General features: G+C 33.6%; 3 protein-coding genes across 4 annotated transcripts; all 3 read right to left on the reverse strand.

Annotated features, from left to right (window-relative positions):
• Positions 1-5,245: 5,245 nt before the first annotated feature.
• LOC127073977 (uncharacterized) lies at positions 5,246-5,961 on the reverse strand. The gene has a single exon (XM_051015228.1). The coding sequence runs from the start codon at positions 5,791-5,793 to the stop codon at positions 5,368-5,370; it is 426 nt and encodes a 141-aa protein (XP_050871185.1). The 5' UTR covers positions 5,794-5,961; the 3' UTR covers positions 5,246-5,367.
• Positions 5,962-15,557: 9,596 nt separating this feature from the next.
• Positions 15,558-17,882, reverse strand: LOC127073978 (pentatricopeptide repeat-containing protein At3g48250, chloroplastic). The gene has a single exon (XM_051015230.1). The coding sequence runs from the start codon at positions 17,746-17,748 to the stop codon at positions 15,844-15,846; it is 1,905 nt and encodes a 634-aa protein (XP_050871187.1). The 5' UTR covers positions 17,749-17,882; the 3' UTR covers positions 15,558-15,843.
• A 5,428-nt stretch (positions 17,883-23,310) lies between these two features.
• LOC127073979 (pentatricopeptide repeat-containing protein At3g48250, chloroplastic) lies at positions 23,311-25,814 on the reverse strand. Of its 2 annotated transcripts, XM_051015232.1 has the most exons (2): positions 25,560-25,773; positions 23,311-25,015 (listed from the first exon to the last, which is right to left on the reverse strand). In XM_051015232.1, the coding sequence occupies exons 1-2, from the start codon at positions 25,708-25,710 to the stop codon at positions 23,739-23,741; spliced, it is 1,428 nt and encodes a 475-aa protein (XP_050871189.1). In that variant the 5' UTR covers positions 25,711-25,773; the 3' UTR covers positions 23,311-23,738. The 2 variants fall into 2 exon arrangements, with proteins under 2 accessions (XP_050871189.1, XP_050871188.1); XM_051015231.1 differs by having other exon boundaries at positions 23,311-25,814.
• Positions 25,815-26,295: the final 481 nt, after the last annotated feature.

The following is a 26,295-nucleotide window of genomic DNA, read 5'->3' on the forward strand; positions in this document are numbered from 1 at the left end:
AAGCAAAATTTTAATTAATTAATTAATTAATTAAATTAAAAGAGAAAGAAATAGGTGATAATTTCGATTTAATAATGATTGGATTGAATTGGTCATAGTGTACTCAAGAACCGGTTTGTGCGAAATGACAATATGGTTAATGTCATACGCAAAATCATAACGCGGTGAAATATTCTATTGATGTATTGAAACTTTGACGACATATCGGCATAAAATAGTCATATTCGTATATTAAAATCCGATTTATCGCGACGTTGTATAATCAACCGAAAGAGTAGTAACTCAATACATGGACAAATTTATTTACAAAGATCCACTAACAAGTCCAACATTGAAATTGAACCAAATTAAACCGGATGTATTAACTAAAAGATGGAATCTCTTATCTTAAGGCTTTTTATTATTACCTTGATTATATCTTTCAATTTTCTTAAGATTACTCATAAAAAAATAAAAGAAATGACAGTACCCACATTTTCACATAAAACTAATATTTTAATCATAAAGAATTAGGACAGCAGTAAGCCACGCCTAGATGCCTAAATATGGCTCCAACACTTATTATATTTCAACATTAATTAATATTCCTTCCGTTCCTTTTTAAGTGTCATTTTTTTTATATTTTTTACACATATTAAAAAAATTAATTATTATTGTTACTTTTTAAACAATAATTTTTATTTTACCTATAATACCCTTAATTATATCCTATATTCATTTTATTTTTTCTCTCTATGTAATAATTGAATATGGGTAATTGTGACAAAAATGCATTTAATACTATCTTGAATTCTATAAGTGACAATTAAAAAGAAAAAAAAATTATCAAAAAAATGACAGTTAAAAAGAAACGAAGGGAGTAAAGAGGAATCTAAGATATATCCATCATTTTGAGGAGAAAAACTAGTGAATGGTATATAAACATTAAAGGCAAGTGACATTTCCAAATTACGGTAGCGCAGGAACCTGACACGCATATGAAATATAATAGTACCAAAAATTAATTACCCATATATCAATAATGTTCATATGACTTTAACACTTCAGAAACAAATAGCGTGAAGTGAAGAACAAATATGATTATGAGTAGGTTAACATCCTCAGTCATTCCTTAAAATAAAGGTTATAAGGGTAATCGTTTGCTTTTGAGCGAGAGAGAATCGTTTGCCAACCGTTTTTTCATTGGAATTTGGATGTATTGAAAATAATTTTGAAAACATTTCCTTTCCTGAGTGTCACGCCACCCTTCTTTGTGAGCTATTAAGAGAGAACCGGTTGTAATGGCAGACGTGTCCTAACGTATGTGGATCACTCCCAATTTCTTTTGTCAAGTGAGACACACGACACGAGTTTGATGAAGGAAGTGAAATATTTTGGCATTTTTCTAAATTTTGATTGAACAAGAAGTAAAAATATGAACATTGGTAGATGGTTTGAATCGATAGGCTTGTTTCTTCTTTATTTCGTATCTTACCTTTCGACGAATAAGAAAATGGGTCAGATCTTACAAGATGAAACGAAGGAATAATGGGAAAAAAATAAGTAAAAAAATGAATTAGAAGATTCCAAAACGAACTAATTCAAATTTGATTGAAAATAATCCTTTTGATTCTCGAAGAATCAGATGTAGATGAATCGAAAAAGATTTACTCTTCTGATTAGAAGTTCATAATTGGATCCACATGTGGTTGGTAAAAGTAAAAAGAATAATTTTCTCCTTTGAGAATAAAAAAAAGGAAAGTGTTCAATTCAAACATGAAAACGTGACTGATTTAATTAGTTCTCGTTATTCTGGGTTTGACGGAAGAAATGGAGATTATCGAACGAGGATAAAGGATTTAATTACGTCGAAAGAATTGAACGAGGAGCTGTATGCAATGAAAATCTCATGTACGATTCTGTAGAGTGGCAGTAAGGATTACTTATCTATCAACTTTTCCACTATTAACCCTAAAAAATCAAACTCTGCATTACGTGAAGTTTCCAGAGTACGCTTAACCTCTGGATTTGAAATCACTGCTTATATACTTGGTATTGGTCATAATTTACAAAGGATACTATCTTTAACCAATGTAAGATTTCGGTTTTTCCCAATACACCCCCTCATACCCAATACTATTGGGCTTCGTGCGTGATATGAATGATGGATGATCCGAGTTATCGATATATGAGACTTGGTTTTTTCCATAAGTTAGGAGAGTTTTGTTATGTTGATGAATCCAAATCAAAATCCACTATTGTTGTGAAACTTTTGAAGTTTTTTTTGTTTTGTTTTTTTAAGGATAATCCAGTATTTTAGTACTTCATCTACGTGGTATTATTGTTTGTGTATATAAATATTAGTGTGCTTAGCCATTAAGTATGTAATAGTCGTAAGAGCAGTTTATGTAGTAGTGTGTGCAACCACTTACTGTAACCGTTTTAGCATAATAGTGGAGGTTTGTTATTCTCTTTTCTCTCTATTCTTCCATCTTCATCCATTTCATATTGCGCACAAATAGTTGGTATCTAGAGCTCCGGTTCAAATCCACAGGGAAACACAAAGAAATACTAGTGAACGGTGAGGCATTGTGTGATTGTTTTCTTTTCTTGAGTTCGTGTTAAAATTTTGATTGGAATCATAACATAAGCATATTTCTTGATTCTGTGGGATTGGGAAACACTAGTGTTTGGTGATATCTGAGTGTATTGCATAAGGTTGAGGATGAACGGAAACGGTAATCTGAGTACCGAGCTTCCAATGTTCAATGGAAAGGACTAGAATCGGTGGTCGGTTCAGATGTGTGTCTTATTTGACACTCAAGATGTTCTTGATCTAGTCAACGACGGTTATGTTCAAGTTGTACTTCCGGAGAATGCAACAGATGCATAAAGAAATGCTCAGCGTGATATGGGGAAGAAGGATCAGAAGGCGTTGTTCTACATTCATTAGTGTGTGGATGCGAACATGTTTGAGAAAATTGTTGATTTGATAACGACGAAGGTTGCATGGGACACACTGGTGCGGTGATGCATCAGTGAAGAAGGTGAAACTTCAGTCTATATGTAAGCAATATGAGAATCTCAACATGAAGAACAATGAAAAGGTACCTGACTACATCTTCAGAGTAATTCTAATCACAAATGAGATGAAGTCGTGTGGAGAAACTATCTCTATAAAAAGTATCATTGAGAATGTACTTAGATCCCTTACTACTCAGTTTGATTACATCGTTGTAGCAATTGAACATTCTAAGGATCTTAGCACCATGAGGATAGAAGAGCTACAAAGCTGTTTGGAGGCACAAGAGTTACGTATGACTAAGAGAAACTCTGAAATGGAGGTAGAGTAGTAGGCTCTGAAAGCATCTTCATGTATGAAATATCAGAAGCAGTCTTGGTCAAAAGTCAGAAAGAGATCCGATGGTGTTCAGGAGTCAAGAACCTCGACTTCTGAAAGGTAAAAGAGTGCTTAGAATGGGAAGTATAAGTATGACAAGAGGAAAGTTCAGTGCTAATGTTGTAACAAGTTTGGCCACTTCGTTGATGATTGTTGGTCAAACAAGGAAAGGAAGTCATAAGAAGCAAACATAGCCAGATGAGATTCTGATGATGAACCTGTGTTATTGATGACTTATGAATCTGATGATGATGAACGTATGTGATTGACGATTTCTGATTCTGAAGAAGACTCTGAGTATGAGTCAGAGTCAGAAGATGACTCTGAATTTGAAGTTGAGTCTGATTCTGAATATGAGTCAGAATCAGAAGATGTGTCAAAATCTGAAGGTTCTGAAGAAGAGTTGGAATCTGAGGGTTCCGAAGATGAGTCGGAGTCAGAAGATGACTCTGAAGTTGAAGGTGAGTCAGAATCAGAAGTTGATTCTGAAAGTGACTCTGAAGGCGAGTCTGACTCTGAAGATGAATCTGATTCAAATCTAGATTCTGATGGTGATTCAGACTCTGGTGGAGATCCAAAATCTGGGAATATTCCAGACTATGAAGGTGGTCATGCCTCTGAAGGTGGTACTTATGGGGTTCCAACATCTGATATTGTTCCGGCGTCTGGAGAAGATTCTTAACAAGTTTAGAGGCCACAAAGAATCAGAAACATTCCAAAACGTTTTGCAGAGTTTGACATTCTGTAAGATATTGAAGTAGACTTTGAAGGAGAAGTCATTCAGTGTTCCATGTTAGTAGACTCTGAACCAGTGAGTACTGAAGAAGCACTCAAGAAAAAAAGTATGGTTGAAGGCCATGAAAGAAGAATTTGAGGCTATAGAAAGAAATAAGACTTGGAAGTTGACTGAGCTTCCAAAGGACAAGAAAACCATCAGTGTCATATGGGTTTTCAAGGTGAAACTGAAGCCAGATGGATCAATTGAAAAACATAAAGCAAGGTTAGTAGCAAGAGGTTTCCTATAGAAACCTGGGTTAGATTATTTTGAAGTATTTGCTCTTGTAGTGAGACATGAGATAATCAGACTGGTGATTGCGATAACTGCTAACAAGAATTGGCCTCTGATGCATTTAGATTTGAAATATGCATTTCTGAACGGTCCATTATAAGAAGAGGTATACGTGTCACAACCTTCTGGATTTGAGAAAAAGAATCAGGAAGAGATGGTGTACAAGTTGCATAGAGTCTTGTATGGACTGAAACAAGCTCATAGAGCTTGGAAAGTGTGAGATGGAGTATGATGTGTATGCTCAACATACTTCTGAAGGCAATATGATTCTTGTGTGTCTCTATCATATTGCTAACAAGGAGTTGTGAATATGAGATGGTTAAGTTCAAGAATATACTAATGAATGAGTTTGAAATAACTAATCTATGAGAGATGACATATTTTTTAGGGATGACGTTTATTTACTCTGAGAAGGGTATCATTTTGCATCTTCATCAATTTTCTCTCTGGTTCTTAGGGGAAATGAGCCTTAATAATCCAGAGTTCGGCATGAGATGTCATAAGCCTGACTAAGCATTGTTCCTACCAGAAATCAAACTCGATATTTCCAAATTTTCGTTCTTTAACAGGAGTTCGATTACCACTCGAGTCCAAATACTTGATTTATGTTTTGTAAAAATGAAAAAGAGAGATGTGAAGATTGAAAGGAAAAGTTGATAAACAATGGTCGCCATTACACCTAGCAAACTTGATAAAGTAAAACCAACGTTAAAGCAGCTCTAATTACTTGAGGGAATCTAAACTCCCTCAATCTTGTCACTAATTTTAACATCATCGATCTAGCCAGATTCACTTCGTATAAACAATGAATTATAATAAAACTTATATACAACAAAACACAATAGCCTAGTATAAAGTATAAACAAACACATTGTATAGTTAGTATTATGAGGTAAAAGAAGAAGAAAATCATGTAGCATCATTTTTCAGTAGAAAAATTGGGGACATTAAATCTCCTAGAAGACATATTATTAAAGAGATTCCTAAGACTATTCTTACTCTCCCTCTTACCTTTCAATTGAACCGATGTAGAAACACAAAAATCATCAAATGGATTATCCAAAGCCAGCCCTGTTTCAATCCTTCTCGAAACCGTTACAAGCTCATAAGGATCCCAAAGTGAGTGTCGAAAGTCACAAGAATAAGTTGAAGTGCTTGTGTCCTTTGTTGACGATGATTTTGTTAATGTTTCAAGCTTAAACCTTGAAGGCCTACCTTTGAAATTTCTTCGTCGCGCGTCGAATTCACTCAAAGGTTTAACACTTCCGGAGTGATTGTACCAAGCTTGTGCAACTGCTTTCAACAGCTCTAAATCTTGGTTATGTTGATGTTGCTTCTTCTTCATGGTGTCATGTGACACTGAAAATGGTTTGTTTTTTCATGGCCTTAGAAATGACATAAGGGAGGTGATAAGGTTAGGAAGAGTGAAATGTTTTTTGTTTGTTTATGTTTTTTCTTCTAATTTTTGTGACTATGAGGTGAATAGGTAATGCAAGTGGAATATGAAGTTTGGTGTGGAGTTTAAATAGGCATCACTTTCAAAGCTAGAAATTGTAAAGTTGTGAAATTGTGGTGGATGGGAATTGAATTGAGATGCCGTGAGTAACACACACCTTAACAAATTTTATATATGTGTGGTTTAAATCAATTTTAAATTAAAAAAGCATAACATCTCAAATTAAAGTAACTCACATTTACTCTTTAAAAAATATATTATATAATTTGATCTAATTAATATAATATGATTTAAATCAATAATTAGATATTTAAAATTAAAATTATATATATTTTTATTAATACTTATATTATAAAAATATAATATATAATATATTAAAAATTAACAGTATAGATTGTAATATTTTTTTTTAAAACCACAAATAAATTAAATAAAAATAAAATAGATACATGGTACATATCCGACACAATCAAACCGCATCAAAGAAAGAGTAGTAAGCATTCTAAACATAATATAACTACAAAAAGTAGCGAGTATTCTAAACATAATACAACTACAACAACACTCGTCTAAAGGGAATAAGTAAAAGCGCACACATCACAGACGATACCAGCGAACTTTTGTACTAGAATGAAACTAGATAGAAGAAAAAAAATGTTATGTGGATCTTCACAATTTTCAATAATGGCAAATGAAATGACATTCATGGTTATCAAACTCGTAGATAGGCTCGTAAAACAAGTCTAGAAAGCAAAAATGAGTTGACTCGTGCATATAATCGTTTTTTTGATAGAATCGAATAGACTCGCACAAACTCGTATGGACTCGTGTGTTTATAGCAAATTTGCGAGTCTATAAATTCTTCTGAATTTGTTTTTTTTTAAATCGAAAAAAAAGGCCATATTCCCCCCAAAAAAATTTAAAAAAACTTATTTTATTGCTTGTAAAAGAATTAGAAACGTCTAATTTCTAGTCTCTTCTTTCAGCAATGTTTTTTCCTGATAGGAAATTAAGACACAAGAACAGATCAATATGCAGCGGATATAAAATTCTTCAGACTTGTAGGAACCTTGAGGATCAACAACAAATATAAGACGACAAATCGAACAAATAAAGGCACAAAAGAACACTGATATTTTTAACGTGGAAAACCCCTCAATCTGAGAGTAAAAATCATGAGTTGTCCAAACCAAAGAAATAACTCCACTATAATCAATTAAGGGTATAAGAAATTCTTAAAGTGATTCACAAACTAGTGCTAACAACGGCGAATCACAAAGCAAACTAGCTTACAAATAAGAATAAAAAAGCTGAACATTTTCTCAAATCTACGGCTTCAGTGCGAGGCATATAACTCCCATCTCGGACGTTATTTTGAAATTATGAACAGTCAAACATTAGATATATGTGTTACAAACTTGGCTTCCAAATTTGAGCTCGATCCGACGGTTAATGAATCGGGAATCGTTGATTTAGTGAGACTGATTGCAGAAAAACGGGAATGAGTTTCTCTCCTATTTTCTTTCTTTTGAATCCTTATTTGCTTTCTATCTCTTTCAATCCTAAATTGATCTTCTCCACTTAAATAATTGAGACAAATAGGCTAATCATATTTGGGTCTTTCTCCACATAGGAAGGAAGGCCAAACCCAGTAAATCTCCCCCTCATAACTATGTGGATGAAATCGTCAAAGCGGCGATATCACAATAAGCTTCAAATTTCCCTTTTGGTAATGCTTTAGTCATCACATCATAACCATTATCATCTGTATGAACATTAGCTAACTCCAACAACTTAGCATCCAAACTATCACATATCCAATGTTATCTCACATTAATGTGTTTGGACCTATTATGAAAAGTCGGATTCTTACCAAGATGAGTAGCGCTTTGACTATCCACAAATAACACATATTTGTCTTGAACAAAACCAAGCTCCTGCAAAAATTTCTTCAACCATAGTAAATTTTTGCATGCTTCGGTAATTTCAATGAACTCGGCCTCTGTATTAGACAGTCATACACACTTTTGCAATCAAGACTGCCAAGCAACAACTTCCCCTGCAAATTTAATCATGTAGCCTGAAGTGGACTTTCTGGAATCAACGTCTCTGGCCATATCAAAGTCAGCGTACCCCACTAGAGTAGGCTTATCTCCTCTAAAATAAAGCCTCACAAAAGTAGTATCGCGAAGATACCTTAAAATCTATTTTACAGCATTCCAACGTTATCTACCTGGATTTGACAAAAATCTACTGATTGTACCAACATCATGTGATATATCTGGTCTTGTACACACCATTGCACACATCAAACTACTCATAACATACGCATAAGGAACATGTTTCATATCAAATGCCTCATCTTCACTTGAAGGACTTTGATTAAAACTCAACTTGAAATGAGTAGCGAGAGGAGTGCTCACCGCCTTAGAATTTCCATTTTGAATCTTTGCAACACTCTTTCGATATAGTGTTCTTGTGACATCCAAAGTTTCTTCTATTTCCTGTCACGCATGATTTTAATGCCAAGAATCTGTTTAGCTGCTCCCATGTCTTTCATGGCAAATGACTTCCCCAATTTCTTCTTTAACCTGTTAATGTTAGAAATACTTTTCCCTACAATAAGAATATCATCAACATATAACAAAGGGATTATGAAGTCATCATTAGGAAATTTTCTAACAAAGACGAAATAATCTGAAATAGTCTTATGGTTTCCTCGATCACACATAATAGACTCAAACTTCTTGTACCACTGCCTTGGAGCTTGCTTCAACCCATATAAACTCTTTCTCAATATACATATATGATCTTGTTTACCTTTAACTTGAAAACCATCGGTTTGTTTCATGTAGATATTTTCCTCCAAATCACCATTAAAGAAAGTCATTTTCACATCCATTTGCTCAACCTCTAAATCAAGAGTAGCAACCAAACTCAACACGGTTCTAATTGATGACATCTTTATAACATGTGAGAAAATATCATTAAAATCAACACCCTTTATTTGACGGAAACCTTTCACTACTAATCTGGATTTATATCTTGAAGACTTAGAGTTGCTCTCATGTTTAACTCTATAAATCCATCTATTTTCCAAAGCCCTTTTGCCTTTAGACAACTTCACTAAATCATAAGTGTGATTATCATGCAATGATTTCATCACATCATGCATTGCATCCATCCACTTTTGATTTTCATCACTTTCCATGGCCTTTTGAAAACACTCAGGTTCACCCTCATCAGTCAAGGTTACATACTCATCAGAATTATACCTTGTAGAAGGTTGTCTCTGCCTGTTAGACCTCCTAAGTTGAACTTGAGATGATTCTGGAGCTTCACCAAAATTCTCATCTTGTGATATATCGCTTTCCCATTCACCATCATTAGTTGGAATATTTACCTCATCTCCAAGTTATTGATCATCAACATAATCATATCACTCACCACTGTGATCATCACCACCAATAGCATCTAGATTATGACTAGGTAACCGAAATGGATCAGCATTAGACAAATTGATATCTTTCTTGGGTGTAGCCTTCTCTACCTTATCAATGTCTTCAATAGTTTGGTCTTCCATAAACACTACACCGCAACTTCAAATAAGCTTTTTCTCTACATGATCATACAACCTGTAACCAAACTCATCTTGCCCATAGCCGATGAAGATACATTATTTTGACTTTGCATCCAACTTGGATCTTTTATCCTTTGGAATATGCACAAAAGCCTTACAACTAAAGACTCTCAAATGATCATACTTGACATTCTTTCCAAACCAAATTTTTCCTGGAACTTCATTGTTCAAAGCAATAGTATGAGTGAGATTAAGAATATGCACTACCATGTAAAGTGTTTCGCCCCAATAATGATTAGGCAACTTAGCTTCAGAGAGCATACACCTTACTTTCTCAATTAGTGTTTAATTTATCCTCTCTACTAAACCATTAAATTGAGGAGTTTTAGGAGGATATTTTTCATGTGCAATATCATGCTACTTGCAATAGGAATCAAATGGTCCACAATACTCTCCACCATTGTATGAATGAACGCATTTCAGCTTCTCGCATGTCTGGCTCTCAACGAAAACATTAAATTCTTTAAACTTTTTCAATACTTGGTCTTTTGTCTTCAAGTCATAAACCCATAGTTTCCTAGAGCAATCATCAATAAAGGTAATAAAATAAAATGCACCACTAAAGGATTTTACCTTTAATAGACCACAAACATCAGAATATACTAATTGAAGCAAATTTGACTTCGTTGATGGAGGATGTCTCTTGAAATATACTTTAGTCTGTTTACCAGTCATGCAATGAGAACACTTATCCAAATCTACATTCTTTAATCCAGGAAGAACATCCTTTTTGGCCAAAACATTCAGCCCTTTTCTACTAATATGACTAAGTCTTCAGTGCCATAAAGATGTTTCCATGTCGATAACATTCACATTGTCCATAGCAACCAAAGCTTTTGTCCAATACAATTTAGAAAGCTTTAACCCTCTAGCCACAACCAAGTTACCTTTGTTAAGTTTCCACTTTCCATAACCAAAGTGATTATCATAACCACAGTCATCTAGCATATGCACAGAGGTCAAACTAAAGCGGACAACTTGAGCATGTTTGACACCTCTAAGCAACAATTGCATTCCCATGTTGGTTTTCAAGCAAACGTCACCAACACCAATTACCTTAGATACACCATCATTACCCATATTCGACACTCCAAAATCACCAGAAGTATAATATGTGAAAAATCCTTCCTTGGTGTAACATGCAATGTAGCACGACTATCAACTATCCACATGCTCTCGTCTGATACAAGATTAACAGACTCATGATCATGGAGAATAACAAGATCATCACTAGTAGCAGTAGTAACATGATCATCATCATGATCTTCATGGTCTCATTGTTTAAACTTACCTTTCTTTTCTTTGTTATCTCTTTTTCACTGATAGCAATACTTTTATACATGTCATGTTTTGTGACAATAATGACACTCCAGATTCTTTTATTGCCGCTTGGACTTGCTTCTGTTATTCTTTCTACCACCCATCAGTTCCTTTTTATGACTTCTCCCCTATTTTCAGTGACAAGTACCTCGGGTTGAGACGAAGAACATTGTGACTTCCTTCTCATCTCCTCATTAAGAATACCATCTTTAGCCGTTTCTAAAGAAATAACACCTCTTAAAGTAGAACTTATGATAGAAACCTGAAACATCTCCTAAGACTCTAGTAAAGATAGCAATAGAAATAGTCCCAAAAGTTCATCTTCAAATTTGATACTCATTCCTGACATCTGATTAAGGAGTCCTTGAAATTCACTCAAGTGATCTGAAATAGAAGTCTCCTCCTTATACTTCAAACTTATGAAGCTATTCAATAAGAACAATTTATTATTCCTTGATTTAGAGGCATACAATGACTTTATCTTCTCTCACAAAGTTTTTGCATGTGTCTCCTTAGCAATATGATTATAAATATTATATTCTATATATTATCGAATAAAACCACATACCTGTTGATATTCAAACTCTCATTCTCCATCAGACACATATTCTAGCTTTGTGGAACTAAAAACTGGTAAATGCAATTTCTTCACAAATAGTAAATCTTTCATCTTGCCCTTCCATAAATGGTAATTAGAATCATTCAACAATATAATATTCATCTTTGTATTTGACTCCACCATTCAAACAAGTAAAATAGTCCTTAACTAATAGCTCTGATACCACTCTTATGGGAAATTAAGATACAATAACAGACCAATACGAAGCGGATATAAAATTCTCAAGACTTGTAGGAACCTTGAGGATCAACAACAAATATAATACGACAAATCGAATAAATAAAGACACAAAAAACACCGATATTTTTAACGTGGAAAACCCTTCATTATGAGAGTAAAAACCACGAGTCGTCCAGACCAAAGAAATAACTCCACTATAATCAATTAATGGTATAAGAGAGTCTTAAAGTGATTCATAAACTAGTTCTAACAACCGCAAATCACAAAGAAAATTAGCTTACAAATAAGAATAAAAAAACTGAAAAATTTCTCAAATTTGCATCTTTAGTGCGAAGCAGATAACTCTCACCTCAGACTTTATTTTGAAATTATGAATAGCCAAAAGTTATATATATATATATATATATATATATATATATATATATATGTGTGTGTGTGTGTGTGTGTGTGTGTGTGTGTGTGTGTGTGTGTGTTACAAACCTGTCCTCCAAATTTGAGTTTGATCTGACGGTTAACGAATTAGGGATCGTTGATTTAGTGAGACTGGTTACAGAAAACGGGAATGAGTTTCTCTCCTCTTTTATCTCTTTTGAATCATTATTTGTTCTTTATCTCTCTCAATCCTAAATTGGTCTTCTCCACTTAAATAAGTGATTCATATGTTCTAAATCCGCATAGGAAGGGAGCCCAAACCCAACATTTCCTCCCTTCATGGACGACATGGTCGCGTTTGTCTGTCTCTTGTTGTGTTCGCGTTCATTGTCGTAAAACAATCCTCTGTTGTGTAAATGTTCCCTTGTATGTTTCACTTGAATGCTTCTCTTGTATATTCTCTAGTGTAAAAATGATGCGCCATTTTGTTTCAACCAAACCCACTTGTCGCTAATCCACGTGTATCAATTTGCATATGACAAAATGGTTTAGAAGATTTATGATTCATGATAGAATAAGTTTGTGTCTGTTTTGCAATAATACATTGCTCAACTGAAAATCTGCTACAATTTAAAATAATTAATTAATTATTAATAGTAATTATAAAGAACCTATGTATAAGGGTTGTAAGGAAAGTTAGGGTGAGTGGACGAGATTTGCAGCGTGAGAGAACTTAATACTAGTAATGTATTGATAGAAGTACAAATGTTGTATGGATAGCAATCCACCTTATAATATTAAGTTTTGTCTAGTGTAAGGTGGGTTGTTATCCATAATATATTAAAAGATATCCTATTTCTTCAACAATGACAATCTTCCTCCTCGAAGTAATGTCTTGCCTCACACAAGTTATAATATTTACTATTTTGACTTTCATTTTACTACTTTACATTCTTGAACTATTGATTTTTAACTTTATTTACAAATTGTGCAAATGAAATCAACTTAAGGTGTCATTAGGTTGTTTATTGATTGTATCACATGAAAAAAAATCAGGTTTAAATATTTTCCAACTACACATCTACATCGATGTTGATGAACTTATTTGGGAATTGTTTATTTCATTTTAAGTGGTGGAAAAACACTTTAAGAAATTCTAAAAACACCCTTGAAAAAATCTGAACACTTTATCCATTTCATTTTTTCTATTAAATCTTTCAGTTGTAAAAAATGCTCAAAATTGTATGCATTTTATTTTTTCTATTAAATCTTTTAGTTGTAAAAAATGCTCAACACTGTCAACATCTTTAGCCGTGTATTTATTCCCTTATTTTTGTTTTGTTACAACTTATTGTTTTTATTGCTTCCTCTTTGTCTCAAATTATCTTTGAGCAAAACAATCGCTTATGTTGTTGATGTTCCCACTCCTAGAGTTGAAGGTACTAGAAAAAATGTTGTTGGAAGGTGGATTGATATTGGATGACAACATGAAACTGTGCTCTTGAAATCTATATAAAGGTTTAAATGCAAATACTTCTCCAAGATTATTAGTGAAGGAATATTCAGATTCAAATGTCACCTAACTAGTAACATAAATGATGATGGACCTTCTGCTTAGGTGTCCAATGCTGTTAGATATTTGTATATGAAGATTGTAGTTGAATCTCATCAATTAGCTTCCAAAAAAAGACAATTAATTGACATTAAAAAAGATGTTTGTGAGGTGGAAATTCAAGAGATGAAAATTATTACAGCTCAAAAGAAAGATAAGTTTATTGTTGGTTCTTCTAATGGGATTCAAAAAAACAATTAATTAAATGATGAAAGAGGATTTGAAGGGGAAAAATTCCTTTAAACTAAACAAATCTAGACCGCAGGGAATCAAAATTGAGAAATCTCAACGCCAACAAGGCCATGAAACATAACAAAATACGATATCCTGGACCACTTGTTCGATAAGATAAACCAGAATCTCAATAGATTAAGTTATACAAGATGATGGAACGGAAAAAGCAATAAATAACACAATAATCGGTAACTCAGTTCGATGCAATAACACCTACGTCTGGAGGGTTAGCTTCCAACTCAATAAAGGAATTTCACTATTAGTAGCTTAATACAATTAGTCTTACAAGCAACAACGAACTCTATGTTGTTCAATATCTCTTCTAAACACTATCCAATAACTTTTTATTTAGGATTCCCCATAAATATAAGAATCTCTCTCACTTTCTCTCAATCACTAACCCTAGTGATTGGTGTTTAATCCAATTATCAATGTTAAATATTACAACTCAACTAGACAAACCTTCTATATCAAGTTACTTAAACATAGAGGTGTACATAAAGATGTTGAATATACAACTCAACTACATAAACCTACAATTATGCCAAGTTACTGAAATATAGTGTGGTGTACATAAAATAACAAGAACTCTTATAAACCCTAGAACCCTTAAAATCTTCAATGTAAATGCTTGTTTTTCAATGTAGGTTTGCGCTCTTTATATAGCTTAATAACTCTGGACTTTTCTCCTTTGATATTAGCTTTAATTTCGTCCAGAATTAATATAGAATTGGTTGGATATTATTTGTTCCATAAATCTCTCCAACAAGATATGATTTGTTACCATTTAAATTCATATTTAAATCTTCATTTAAATATGAATCAATTTTCGTCCAATTGTCAAAAAAATCACCTAATCATATTGCTAAGCTAATTATCAATAAATTTCGATCCAATATTTGACCAAAAAATTTTCCAAAACGCAACAGCAATGATCTGTTACGCAAGACCCAGATGTCGTATCAAATATGTTGTGACATTGCGTTCAGCATGTGTTCCTTTTGCACCTAAACAAGTTAGATTAATTTTGAATAATTTAAACATTTGTTCATGTTATTGTTTTGCAAAATGCATTCAATCCAAACAAAAAAAAACATTATGTAAAAGAGAGATAAGACCAAGACATTTTTTATATGATTTTATTCCAATGACATTGACAATAATCTAACTTACACATCACAAAATAAGAATAGACATTGACAATAATCTAACTTACACATCACAAAATAAGACTTTCCTTTGGTAGATTATTTGATATGGATGTTTTCTTGCACAATAATAATATTGTCAATAATACTCCTCCCAACTACAAAGTTATTTTGATTGAACAAACTAACCTTAGACATCACTTCCTTTAGTAAGTTAGAGGTCACATTTATCACAATCTTGTATATTACATTATAGAGTTATTGGTCTGAAATTTTTGAAATAACATTTGTAATGGCCTTCAATCAAGAATATCTCAATTTTTTTTTAAGAAAAGGGAGTGAAAACCTTCCAAACCTAAAGCTTTGAAGTTACCCATTAAAACAAAGCACCCTTCACTACCTCCGTTAAAAACTCTTCCAAACATACTCAACTCATCTATGGAAATGGAAAACAAATATAACACTAATAAGAGACTCCAGAAAGATTCTTGTAGAAAATCAAAAATCATAAGCATATGTCACAAGTAGTTTCGTCACCATAAATCCTCTCATTAGATAAAAAAACTGAAAAGGCTTCAACCATCACCTCCCTAGAAACTCAATACACAAAATTTAATGAAAATGGCCACAAAGAGACACCAGAAAGAGTTCCACTAGATTTTCCTAACTTTCCTTTCACTTAACATATAAATCAGTGGAAATTTTCTAACCACAGCAAAACAATCATAGTTTAACAAGCACCACTTAACAGCTTGATAAATGTTATTAGTATGATGAAAGATGAGATACATACTAAGAAATAAAAAGTTAGGGATCAAGTAGAGGCTATCTGAGTCTCAGTCGTCTGACTCTCCGATGAACCAAATAGTTCGCAGATTTGATTATGCTTCCGGATGTGGTGAGGACTCTTGTACAAAAGATCTTTGGCCTCTGAATGTCTACCTTCTTGAAATAAGGATTCAAAAATTTGAAGGTAAACTTTATGAGAAGGGTAATTTTTTATACTCAAAACCTTCAGGAATTCTGCAGCATCCTCCATGGTCCCAAATTTCGAAATATGCGAGACAAATGGTTCATGGTATGGAGGGAAATTTTTTATTTTCATCAAACGAAGAAGGACCAGTGCCTCCTCAAACATTCTGACTCCTAATAGACTTTGAATCAGTTTCTTGAATGTAGCTTGCCATGGACATACGGAACACCTATCGGTTATCTCTAGAAGCAGCTTGTATGCTCCGCCTATTCTCTTTTGAGTAAGAAAACCATCAACCAGAACTTCCAACAAATCAGCATCCACATCGCCGTTCTGTTCCATCATCTTATAGAGACTAAGTAACGCATTGTCTAGTTCACCAGCATCACAGTACCCTTGTATCAAGATTGTCCAAGTCTTGATATCAGGCCTGCAATCGCAAGCTTGCATCTCCTCGATTACCTCGTGCGCTTCTTCGAACCTCCTCATCTTACAAAGACCGAAAATAATTTGACTATACGTGATGTTATCCGGCTCATAGCCAGCGTTTTTCATGGTCTCAACAATTTTCTCAGCTTCATCGAATCTCCCAGCACTTGTCAAAGACCTGTGGATACCATCATATACAGCCTTGGAAAGAGTATACCCTCCCGACTCGAATTTCTTAGCTACCCTGAAAACTAAATCCAAATTCGGCTTATCACCTCCAGAGATGCTCTTTAAAAGTATAACACAGTCCGAAACCGACGGCTTATATGAGCCGTCCATCATATGCTCGTAAAGCTTTACAGCATCCTCCATCATCCTGTTCTTCTGAAGCTGCCTCGATATCTTTATGTAAGTGTCGAGATCCAATTCATGACCGACACTCTTCATCTCGTCAAGAACACTCCAAAACTCCTCAATCGATTCCAGCCTAGCAAGAACTCTAGCAACTGCATTGTAAGTCACTGTATTCTGTTGATAACCAGATTGCTTCCCAACCCAATGAAAGAACTTGTAAGCCTTTAAAGGAGAACTTCGAACCTCTTTCAAAACCCTAATCACGAAATTATCCGAAAGCTGAATTTCAACTTTTGCAAGTTCATTCTCAACCTTATCATCATCCCAATCAGACCCTGAAATTATACCAACAACCTTTTTGACAACACTCTGCATAGCATTTTGCTGAATCCTGCCATTATAAAAATGAGAAAGAGCAGAAACATCACTATTCAGTTTTTCCTTTTTAAAACCTGTTGAAATTGTCAAATACGTTTCTTCATCAAGGTAAAACCCTTTCTCCTTCATGGTCCTTAGAGTAATCCAAAACTCTTTCATTTTCTTATTATTCGCTAAAACCCTAAGAACTAAGCTATAAAGTGAAGAACTTGAGATAAACCATTCTTTCTCACTGACCCAATTGAAAAAGGTAAAAACTTTCTGTGGGTTTTTATCCAATCGCTTCAAAACGTAAACAACAGTTTCATGGGTTAACGATTGATGACAGTTTTCTAACTCTTTCTCTACCTCTTCGGACCAATCGTTTGAGAAAACAAGCTCCAAAATGGAGTTTGGTTTGGAAGAAAAGTAGAGTTTTTGATGAGTGTTGTGAGAAGGTAATGAATCGTGTGAGCGATTGAAAAAGGGGAGTGAAATAGAGGAAGAAGAGAAATGAGTCACCTGGTTTCGAGTTGCAAGAACTCGAGTAGCGAGTGATGAGTTGAGGAATCTGAGGGAAGAGGATATTGCCTTCATGCGATTCATCCTAGAAGTTTAGAGTTATGTTCCTACGATGAAAATGCTGCGCAACCAAACGTGGTGGTGTTTTATTAGAATGGGTTTAAGTTTAAGGTTTAACGACGGGTTTTTGTTGTGGGTATAGATCCGGTGTTTCGGTTTTACCATAACCTGACCTGATTTGTTACTCTAGTTTAAATTCATATTTGGCCTTTTAAGGAGTTCGCGGTGTGATTTTGACGTTAAAAATCATCTAAATTATAAGAGAAAAATGTATACTTAGATTTACTTCGGTTGCCTTTTAAAAATAAAATCGACAAAACCAAAATAAACTAATGCGGTTTGGATTGACTCGTTTTTTATAAGATTTTTATTGAGGCATATATACATCTATAGATAAAAACATAATTTTGTATTTGGTCATTCATATATTATCAAATAACAATAGAACTCATCATATTTAGACAAAAAAAACTCACATTCCCAAAAATCAGATTAGAAAAAAATGGAAAAAATAGTAGCATAAATCAATGTCAAAAATATTATAATAAAATAGAAAAAGCAGAGGAGATGAGAGATTAGGAAAGATGAAAAAGAAAGAACATAAGAGATGTGAGATTAGAGAAGAAATGTACGATTAAAATGTAATTGGAAGAGAAAATAGTAACATAAAAATGAGAAGGTGAAAAAGAATGAACATAAAAGATGAGAGATTATAGTAGAAGATGTGAGACATACATGATAAAGAAGATGAGAAGAATGTGTGGTACTGCTAGAAGAGATTTGAGAAGGTTGAAACTGAAATCCTAAGTGTGAGTAAGAGAAAATCATTAGTAATTCTACGATTAATGCATAATAGATTTGAGTTTTGGGTTGAATATGTGATAACTGAAGTTTGGTTTTAACATAATGTGGTTTGGTTTGGTTTAGTTCGGTTAGCAAAATACAAATTACAAACCAAATCGAATCACACGGTTTTGTTGAAAAATGGTCCAAACACATCCGAACCAAGTGCGATTTTTTGCGATTTTGGTTTGATTTGGTTTGGTTTGCGGTTTTCTATTGGGTTGGTTCGATTTTGAACACCCTTACTTTAAATATTAAATTCACTTCTTAAAGAGTCAGAACAATTGTCTTGTTCATCGAACGCGATTTTTCTTGTAAGTTGTTTGGGGGCATCCCTCTTTGATCTTGTTTTTGTTTATCAAGAACTTGTCAAGATTCTTCCTTTTTCTTTGTCCTCAATTTTATTCCTTGTAATTGATGTGAATTCGAATTTTTCACCATCTTTCATTCCAAATTTAATGGTATCTAGATCATTGCGAAGCTTGAGGAAAATTTATTATGATCCAAGGAGAATTAAAGTCTTATTGAAGATTGTGTCAAGGTGTATCTTGCAGACACTACACCATAGGAAATTTACATCATAGGAAATTGAGTTTGTTGTTGATAGCTAGTTTTGAGACTTGGAGGTGAAGAATGACGTGTTTCAAACCATTGATCATTCAAATCTTGAAATAATCTTCGTGCGCAGCACAACAGAGGACATTAAAGAATCGATACACAAGAAATTTCAAGGATCTACTAAACTGAAATATGCTCATTTACAAGCTCTTTTTAGAGATTTTGAGGTTCTTTGTATGCCAGAGTGTGAATCTGTCACATGTTACTTTGCAGGAATCATTGCAATTTTCAACAATATGACCTCTCATAGGGCTATGAAACCTAAGGTGGTGCATAAGAGGAACAACTTAAGTCCTTAGTGATGTTTACTACTTATCAAGCCTTATAAAAAATCTTCTAAGCATAGGTCATCTATTGAAGAAGAAATAGCGCATTGTATTTCATAACGGCGGTTGCATGGTATTTCATGAGGAGAAGGGTTTGAGCATGTCCAAACAAATATCCTCAGAAAGAATACTTGTAAATTTTGCACTTTTGGTAATTCTTATGAGCTTACAAATGACCGAAGACAATATTTATTTGTGACATTATAGATATAGTCACCTCAGTTTCAAAGACCTTAATATTCTTGTGAAGAAATACATGGTAAAAGGCCTACCTACTCTAAAAGAATTGAATAACATATGTTCAGACTGTGTGATTAGGAAACAACAAAGTGATGTTATCTATAAGCAAGCCTTATGGAAAGCTACTAGTAAGTTAGAATCATACAACCTTATATTTGTTGACCAATAAATCCAAGTACTTATTATTTAAACACTTTCACAAATGGTTGTAGTAGGGAAACATGGACATATGCCTTGCAAGAAAAATCAAGTTCCTTTGATATGCTCAAAAGATAGAAGATGGATCTAGATCCTTTAAATCATGTTTGTCAAAGAGATCACTCCTGGAGAAACTTGGATTAAAGTGAAGCACTTAATTAATCACCTCAGAGTGTTTGAATGTGTAGCATATGCGCATGTGCCAAATGTTTAAAAAAAGAAGCTAGAAAAAAAAGGTATCAAGTGTGTCCACCTTGGTGTCAGAGAAGAATCTAAGGCATACATGTTATATGATATGTCAAGAAGGATATTGTGATAACTAGAGACGTAAAGTTTGAAGAATTCAAGAGTTAGAATCAAAGTTAATTTTCACAAAAGCATAAAATTGAAGTTGATGTTATTAAGGAAGAAAAAGTTAGCTCAAAGAAAAATGGTCCAAAGATAAAAGTTGGAAATCATGAAGAACAAATAAATGAAGGTAATAATAAGACCAATGCACTTGATTTAATGATGAGGAAGTTGACTTTGATGAATATGAACTACCTCCAAGAGAAGGAAGAAAATATGCATACCTTAGGGATGTTGTCATGGGGCAAGAAGTTGTAGAATGTATAAAGTTATACAGCTTTTTCATTTTTAGCACAAGTGATTATCCAAGCACATATAAGAAGATGATATGCTTGAATTTTGAGGGAAGTGATGGACCAAGAAATAAAATCAATAGAAAAGAACAACATGTGGTAGCTAACAAATTTACCATTAGGTTGTAGATATATTGATATCAAATTGATATACAAAACAAAGTCCAATTAAAATGGGTAAATAAAAATCACAAATCAAGGTTGATGGCAAATGGATACTCTCAGAAACATGGAATAAACTATAACGATTTTCCCATTTGCTAGATGGTACACTATTAAAACTATCTTGGCTTTGGTAGCATATAGGAAATGGAATTTATATCAATTTGATGAGAAAAGTGCTTTCGTTCACATAGAGTTGGTTGAAGATTTTTTTGGTGATCAACCTCTTGGATATCAAGAGTATGGAAATGTATAATCTCAAAAAGGAATTGTATAAACTCAAACAATCACTAAGAGTTTGGTACACTAAAATTGAGTCATATTTTTATCAAGAACAACTCAACAAATATCCACATAAGCACACCTTGTTTGTCAAAAAAATAAGACCAAGATAAAGATCATTTTCAATCTTTAGGTTGATGATTTGATGAACATACGAAATGATGAGAAAATGTTTGAGAGCATTAAAATCTCAATGCAAGATAGATTTACCATAATAGATTTGGGCAAGATGAAATATTTTCTTGGTGTAAAAGTTAGTCCGCTTGATTATAATAGCTTAATTCATCAACAAAAGTACGATAAATAAATTCTTTTAAGGTCAATATGTTAAAAAAATGACTTCAAACATAAAAGTGGAAGTGAATTATAGATATAAAAACTTTTTTCCAAACTATTAGGAAATAAATGGTTTTCAAAAGAGTTTTCCATATAAGGTATATTAGAGTAAAGATTAAAGATAATGAATTGAATAATGAAAGAAATAAGGGAGAAAGGAAAGACTATGCCCGACTTTATTCTAGTTCCCCAAATCATGTGGCCTATGTTCAGTCCTCAAGAAGAGCACATTGAGATTTTCACTAACAATCAAGTTTTTAACACAGTTTCAGATTGCAACTTTTATATCTTACAATGAGATAATAATAATAATAACAATGATTACAAATAATATTTATATAAGAGTTTCTCTCTTAACACACATATATCAAATGTATGAAATTGTGAAACTGAGTCTGTGCGCGCGCGTGTATGCATGAGTACGTGCATGTGTGCGCGCGCACGTGTGTGTGGGAGAGAGGGGGAGATAGAAAAAAAAATTGCAAGGTTTTTAGTCAACTAATGTGTTTTTCAAATGACCATTATGATCTTATATATTGGTGAGCTGCCATAAGTTTCCATATAAAATGAAATAATGAAAATAGTGTGTCCTGGTTCCATAATAAATTATGGCATATTCATAGTTAATTATTTGAAGAGTTTTAGGAAACATTTGACATGATACACATCATAATCGATTATACAATAATCATAATCGAGTACTCAACTAAAATAGGTGTATAAACGATAATGACACATCCATAGTTGATGGAAACAGATCCCCTCCAGCATTTTTGGTTCTGCCATCTCTCTTGTGCGATATTGATCGTTGGATTCGACTCTAATTGTTTAATCTTCTTTTACTTTTTTTCTCTTTCATGCTATTAAATTAAGTTAATGATCAAGACGAAAGTAGAATAGAGAGCAGCAGATATTCCACAGGAGTTGATCCAGATCCATAGTTAATTATGGGACGAGATGCACTTCATTAATGATTATGCTTAAAATCATAATCTTGTATACATGTTAAAAATTATTTTCCCTTTTTCAAGAAAGTTTTATTTAAGAGGTTTTAAAAGAGTGATGTTTAGAAGACTATTTTTATAATTGTGTGTATATGTTTCAATATTAAGAGAGAAACACCATTACTTATAATATGATCCAAAGAAGATACAAACACTTAAAATTATGAATCATATCACATTTTTTTACTTAGATTCATTTTTTTTATGATGTTTAGGATATATAATGTTGTTGATTCAATTATCAAAAGTTCTTTCGAATAATGTGGTTAATTAACTCTTGTACTGACTTTTTTTTAAATAATTTTTATAATATTATATATTTTGTTGTAAAAAAAATTATAAAATTTTTTTTCATAAAAATTTCAAATGAAAATTTACTTTGAATAATTATTCTTAAAATGTTATTTTAGGTATATCATCATTTTATAAAAAAAATGGATATCAAATTTTTAAAAATCACTTAATTTAAAACTATTTCAAATAATTTTTCATAAAAATAATTTCTGAGATATAACTTTTTTGTAAAAATTATGATTTTAAATATGTTTTAATCTTTAATAATGTATGTTTAAGTTATAGAATATTAAAATTAGTCTTTTAATTTATAAAAAGTAAATTTTAAAAAACTTATAATATCATAAAAAACAATTTTATAGAATTCATTTTCAAAAATACAAAGAAAAATCATTTTTTTTAAAATAAATTGACCCTTAATTCTACACTAATTTGAGTGTAGAGACAAGATTTGGCTAATGATTAACATTTGAAAATAAAGTACTTTCCTAATACCTTGGCTAAAGATGCATTCATGTGGTTTTCATACTCCTGTTTTTTATAATGAATTTATTTGGTTTTGCATTGACAAGAATTGATTGAGTGAACTTTCTGTAAAATTAATTATAGAGACAAAACCATCTCTACTTTAGGAGAACCAAATATTTCAAAATTAATTTTATATTCTTATAATTACTTTGGCCTCTTCCAACTTGTCTAGCACTAGAAGGGGTAAATCATCAACACCAACCTTTCCCCTTTTTAAGGTTACAAATCATCAAGAACCAAACCCGTTCATTGCCAAAAGAAACAACAAACATTCATTACGTAGTCAACGGTGAAGAACTTCGTGACAAAAAAGTAATTCATTGAAAATGATAACATCACTCTTCCTTCAATTTTCACCCCCAAAACAGTGATTCTTGGAGGTTGACACTTGCCTCAATCCAAGATCATTGCATACCACAAGTCAATAGCTTACCATGGTACTTACAGGTCGGATCTTTCAGCCGAACCATGCTTCGTTGGCATGATTGTAGGTAATTGAAAAACAATGAGATGAACACTAGGAAGTGAAAAAAGTTCTGGAATCAATTAGCACTAGCAGTAGCAGCAGCAGCGATCTGATTCTCCGCTGAAGCAAAAAACTCACTGACTTGTTTACGTTTCCTTATACGAGAAGGACACTTGGACAATAGATCTTTGGCCTCTGTGAGTCTACCTTCTCCGACAAATGATTCAAAAACATGAAGATAGGCTGAATGGGACTGAGGACTTTTCTTTCTCCATGCCTTCAGGAATTTCTCAGCATCCTCCATGGTACCATACTTTGAAACATACTGCACAATAGGTTTGATGAATGGGGAGTAATTGTGTTTACGCATCAAACATAAAAGGTCAATTGCATCCTCGATTTTTCGAATTCCTAATAGGTTTTCAATCAATCTCTCATATGTACGTTGCCTAGGAAATGTGCTGTGATTCCTAACCATCTCTACAAGAAACTTGTATGCATTATCTATTTTCTCTTGACTAAGAAAACTGTCAACCAGAACGCCTATAGCATCTGCATCTGCGTCGCAGCCCTTTTCAGCCATCGTAACTAAACAAAGTAACGCCTTCTCTACTTCATTGGCAGCACAATGCCCTTGGATCAGGATGGACCAAGTTTTGTTATCAGGAATGCAGCCACTAGATTCCATCTCCTCCAACACCTTACATGCTTCTTCAACCCTCTTCATCTTACAAAGTCCAAAAATCATTTGACTGTAGGTGGTGTTATCCGGTTCATAGCCAGCATTTCTCATAGTCTTAACAATATTTTCTGCTTCGTCAAATTTCCCAGCACTTGTCAAACACCGGTGGATTCCATCATAGATTTCCTTTGTGAGAGTATGTCCTGCAGATTCATATTTCTCGGCTACCCTGAAAGCTAGTTCAGAATTTGGTGAATCACTTGTAGCAGTTGCATTTAAAATGACACAGCAATCACGAGCCGATGGCTCATACGGACCATTCATCATAACCTCGTAAAGCTTGACAGCATCCTCCATCATCTGATTCTTCACAAACTGCTTTTTTATATTCATATAAGTATCAATATCCAATCCATGGTTCACACTCTTCATCTCCTCAAGAACACTCCAAAACTCGTCAACCGAACCAGGCCTCGCAAGAACTCTAGCAACTGCATTGTAAGTCACTGAATTCTGTTGATAACCAGATTGCTTCCCAACCCAATGGAAGAACTTGTAAGCCTTTAAAGGACAACCCCGAAGCTCTTTCAAAACCCGTATTACAAAACTATCCGAATATTTAATTTTAAGCCCCGCAAGTTCATTCATAACCTCATCACCCCATTCAGATCCTGAAATGATACCAACAACCTTAGTGAAAACACTTTGCCTTGCATTTTCCTTAAGCATTTGCTTAAAAAAGGTTTTAAGACAAGCAAAATCCCTATTCATTTTCTCTCTTCTAAAACCCTCTAAAACCGTTGTATGCGTAACCCGATCAAGATAGAACCCTTTTTTCTTCATCATCGTTAGAGTAACCCAAAATTGATCAATTGTAACCTTATTAGCTAAAATCCTAAGAACCAGGTTACACAATGAAGAACTTGCCAAAAACCATTCTTTCTTACAGACCCAATTGAAAAAGCAAGAAGCTTTTAGTGGGTCATTTTCCAAATGCTTCAAAATGTAAACAACAGTTTCGTGGGTCAAAGATGGGTAACATTTTTCTAACTCGTGTTCAAACCCTTGAGACCAAGCGTTGGTCAAAACAAGCTCTACAACGGAGTTGGGTTTCGAAGAAAAATAGTGTTTTTGTTGAGTGGTTGGGAAACGCAAATCATGAAACGGAAAGGGGGCGAAAAAGGGTGGTGAAGTATAGGGAGAGAAGTGAGAAACCTGGTGGTTGTGAGTGAATTGGGGCGACCGAGTTGGAGTGACTCGGATGGCGAATGACGAGTTGAGGAATCGGAGGTTGGAAAGAGTTGTTTTGAACCTTTTCATTGCTGATCGGAGTGACGACGCAGGTGGCGGAGTAATGTATTCCCATACAAAACCATAGGCGAAATCAAAATATGCTTCGTAGGGTAGGTAAATGGTTTTTTTTAATAAAGGCCAAGATATATTAAAAAGCATGGTGTTACAACCGGATAAAAAAAATTCTTAAGACCTCCTATGCGAAAATTTAAAAATGCCTCTAATTTTTATAGAAGTATTTTCGGACGTATTTGAACACACATTAAATATAGATCATTCTGAGGGATGTCTTATTATTTAGTTTTTTTATTCTAAAGATACATCTTTGAAATATTTTCGTAGTTACATTTTCGTAACACACACATCACTAGCAGAACTTTTGTTTCGAAACGGAAATATATATTTCACGTAGCCCTTACATCTGTTTGCGTCTTGAGCTCAAATTTGTTGAACTCAATCTTCCCTCAGTTGTTAATCGACGGTGAACGGTACTCGAGATTCACAATTTTACCTAGACATGTAATCGTTATCATCCAACAATTTCAAGAGTTGTTGCATTTCAGTTCTATCCCCATAAGCGTCTTGTTAGTTTGGTACCGAATATTATACACTTACTTGATATTTGATACATTTTCGGGTCTTTTTCGTTTCAATGTTC

Source organism: Lathyrus oleraceus, chromosome 4 (genome assembly GCF_024323335.1).
Source record: "Lathyrus oleraceus cultivar Zhongwan6 chromosome 4, CAAS_Psat_ZW6_1.0, whole genome shotgun sequence".
NCBI lineage: Eukaryota > Viridiplantae > Streptophyta > Magnoliopsida > Fabales > Fabaceae > Lathyrus > Lathyrus oleraceus.

Excerpts from the sequence above, each read along its gene's own strand:
- LOC127073978 (XM_051015230.1), bottom strand. The coding sequence starts at position 17,748 with ATGAATCGCATGAAGGCAATATCCTCTTCCCTCAGATTCCTCAACTCA.
- LOC127073979 (XM_051015231.1), bottom strand. The coding sequence starts at position 25,796 with ATGCTTTTTAATATATCTTGGCCTTTATTAAAAAAAACCATTTACCTA.
- LOC127073977 (XM_051015228.1), bottom strand. The coding sequence starts at position 5,793 with ATGAAGAAGAAGCAACATCAACATAACCAAGATTTAGAGCTGTTGAAA.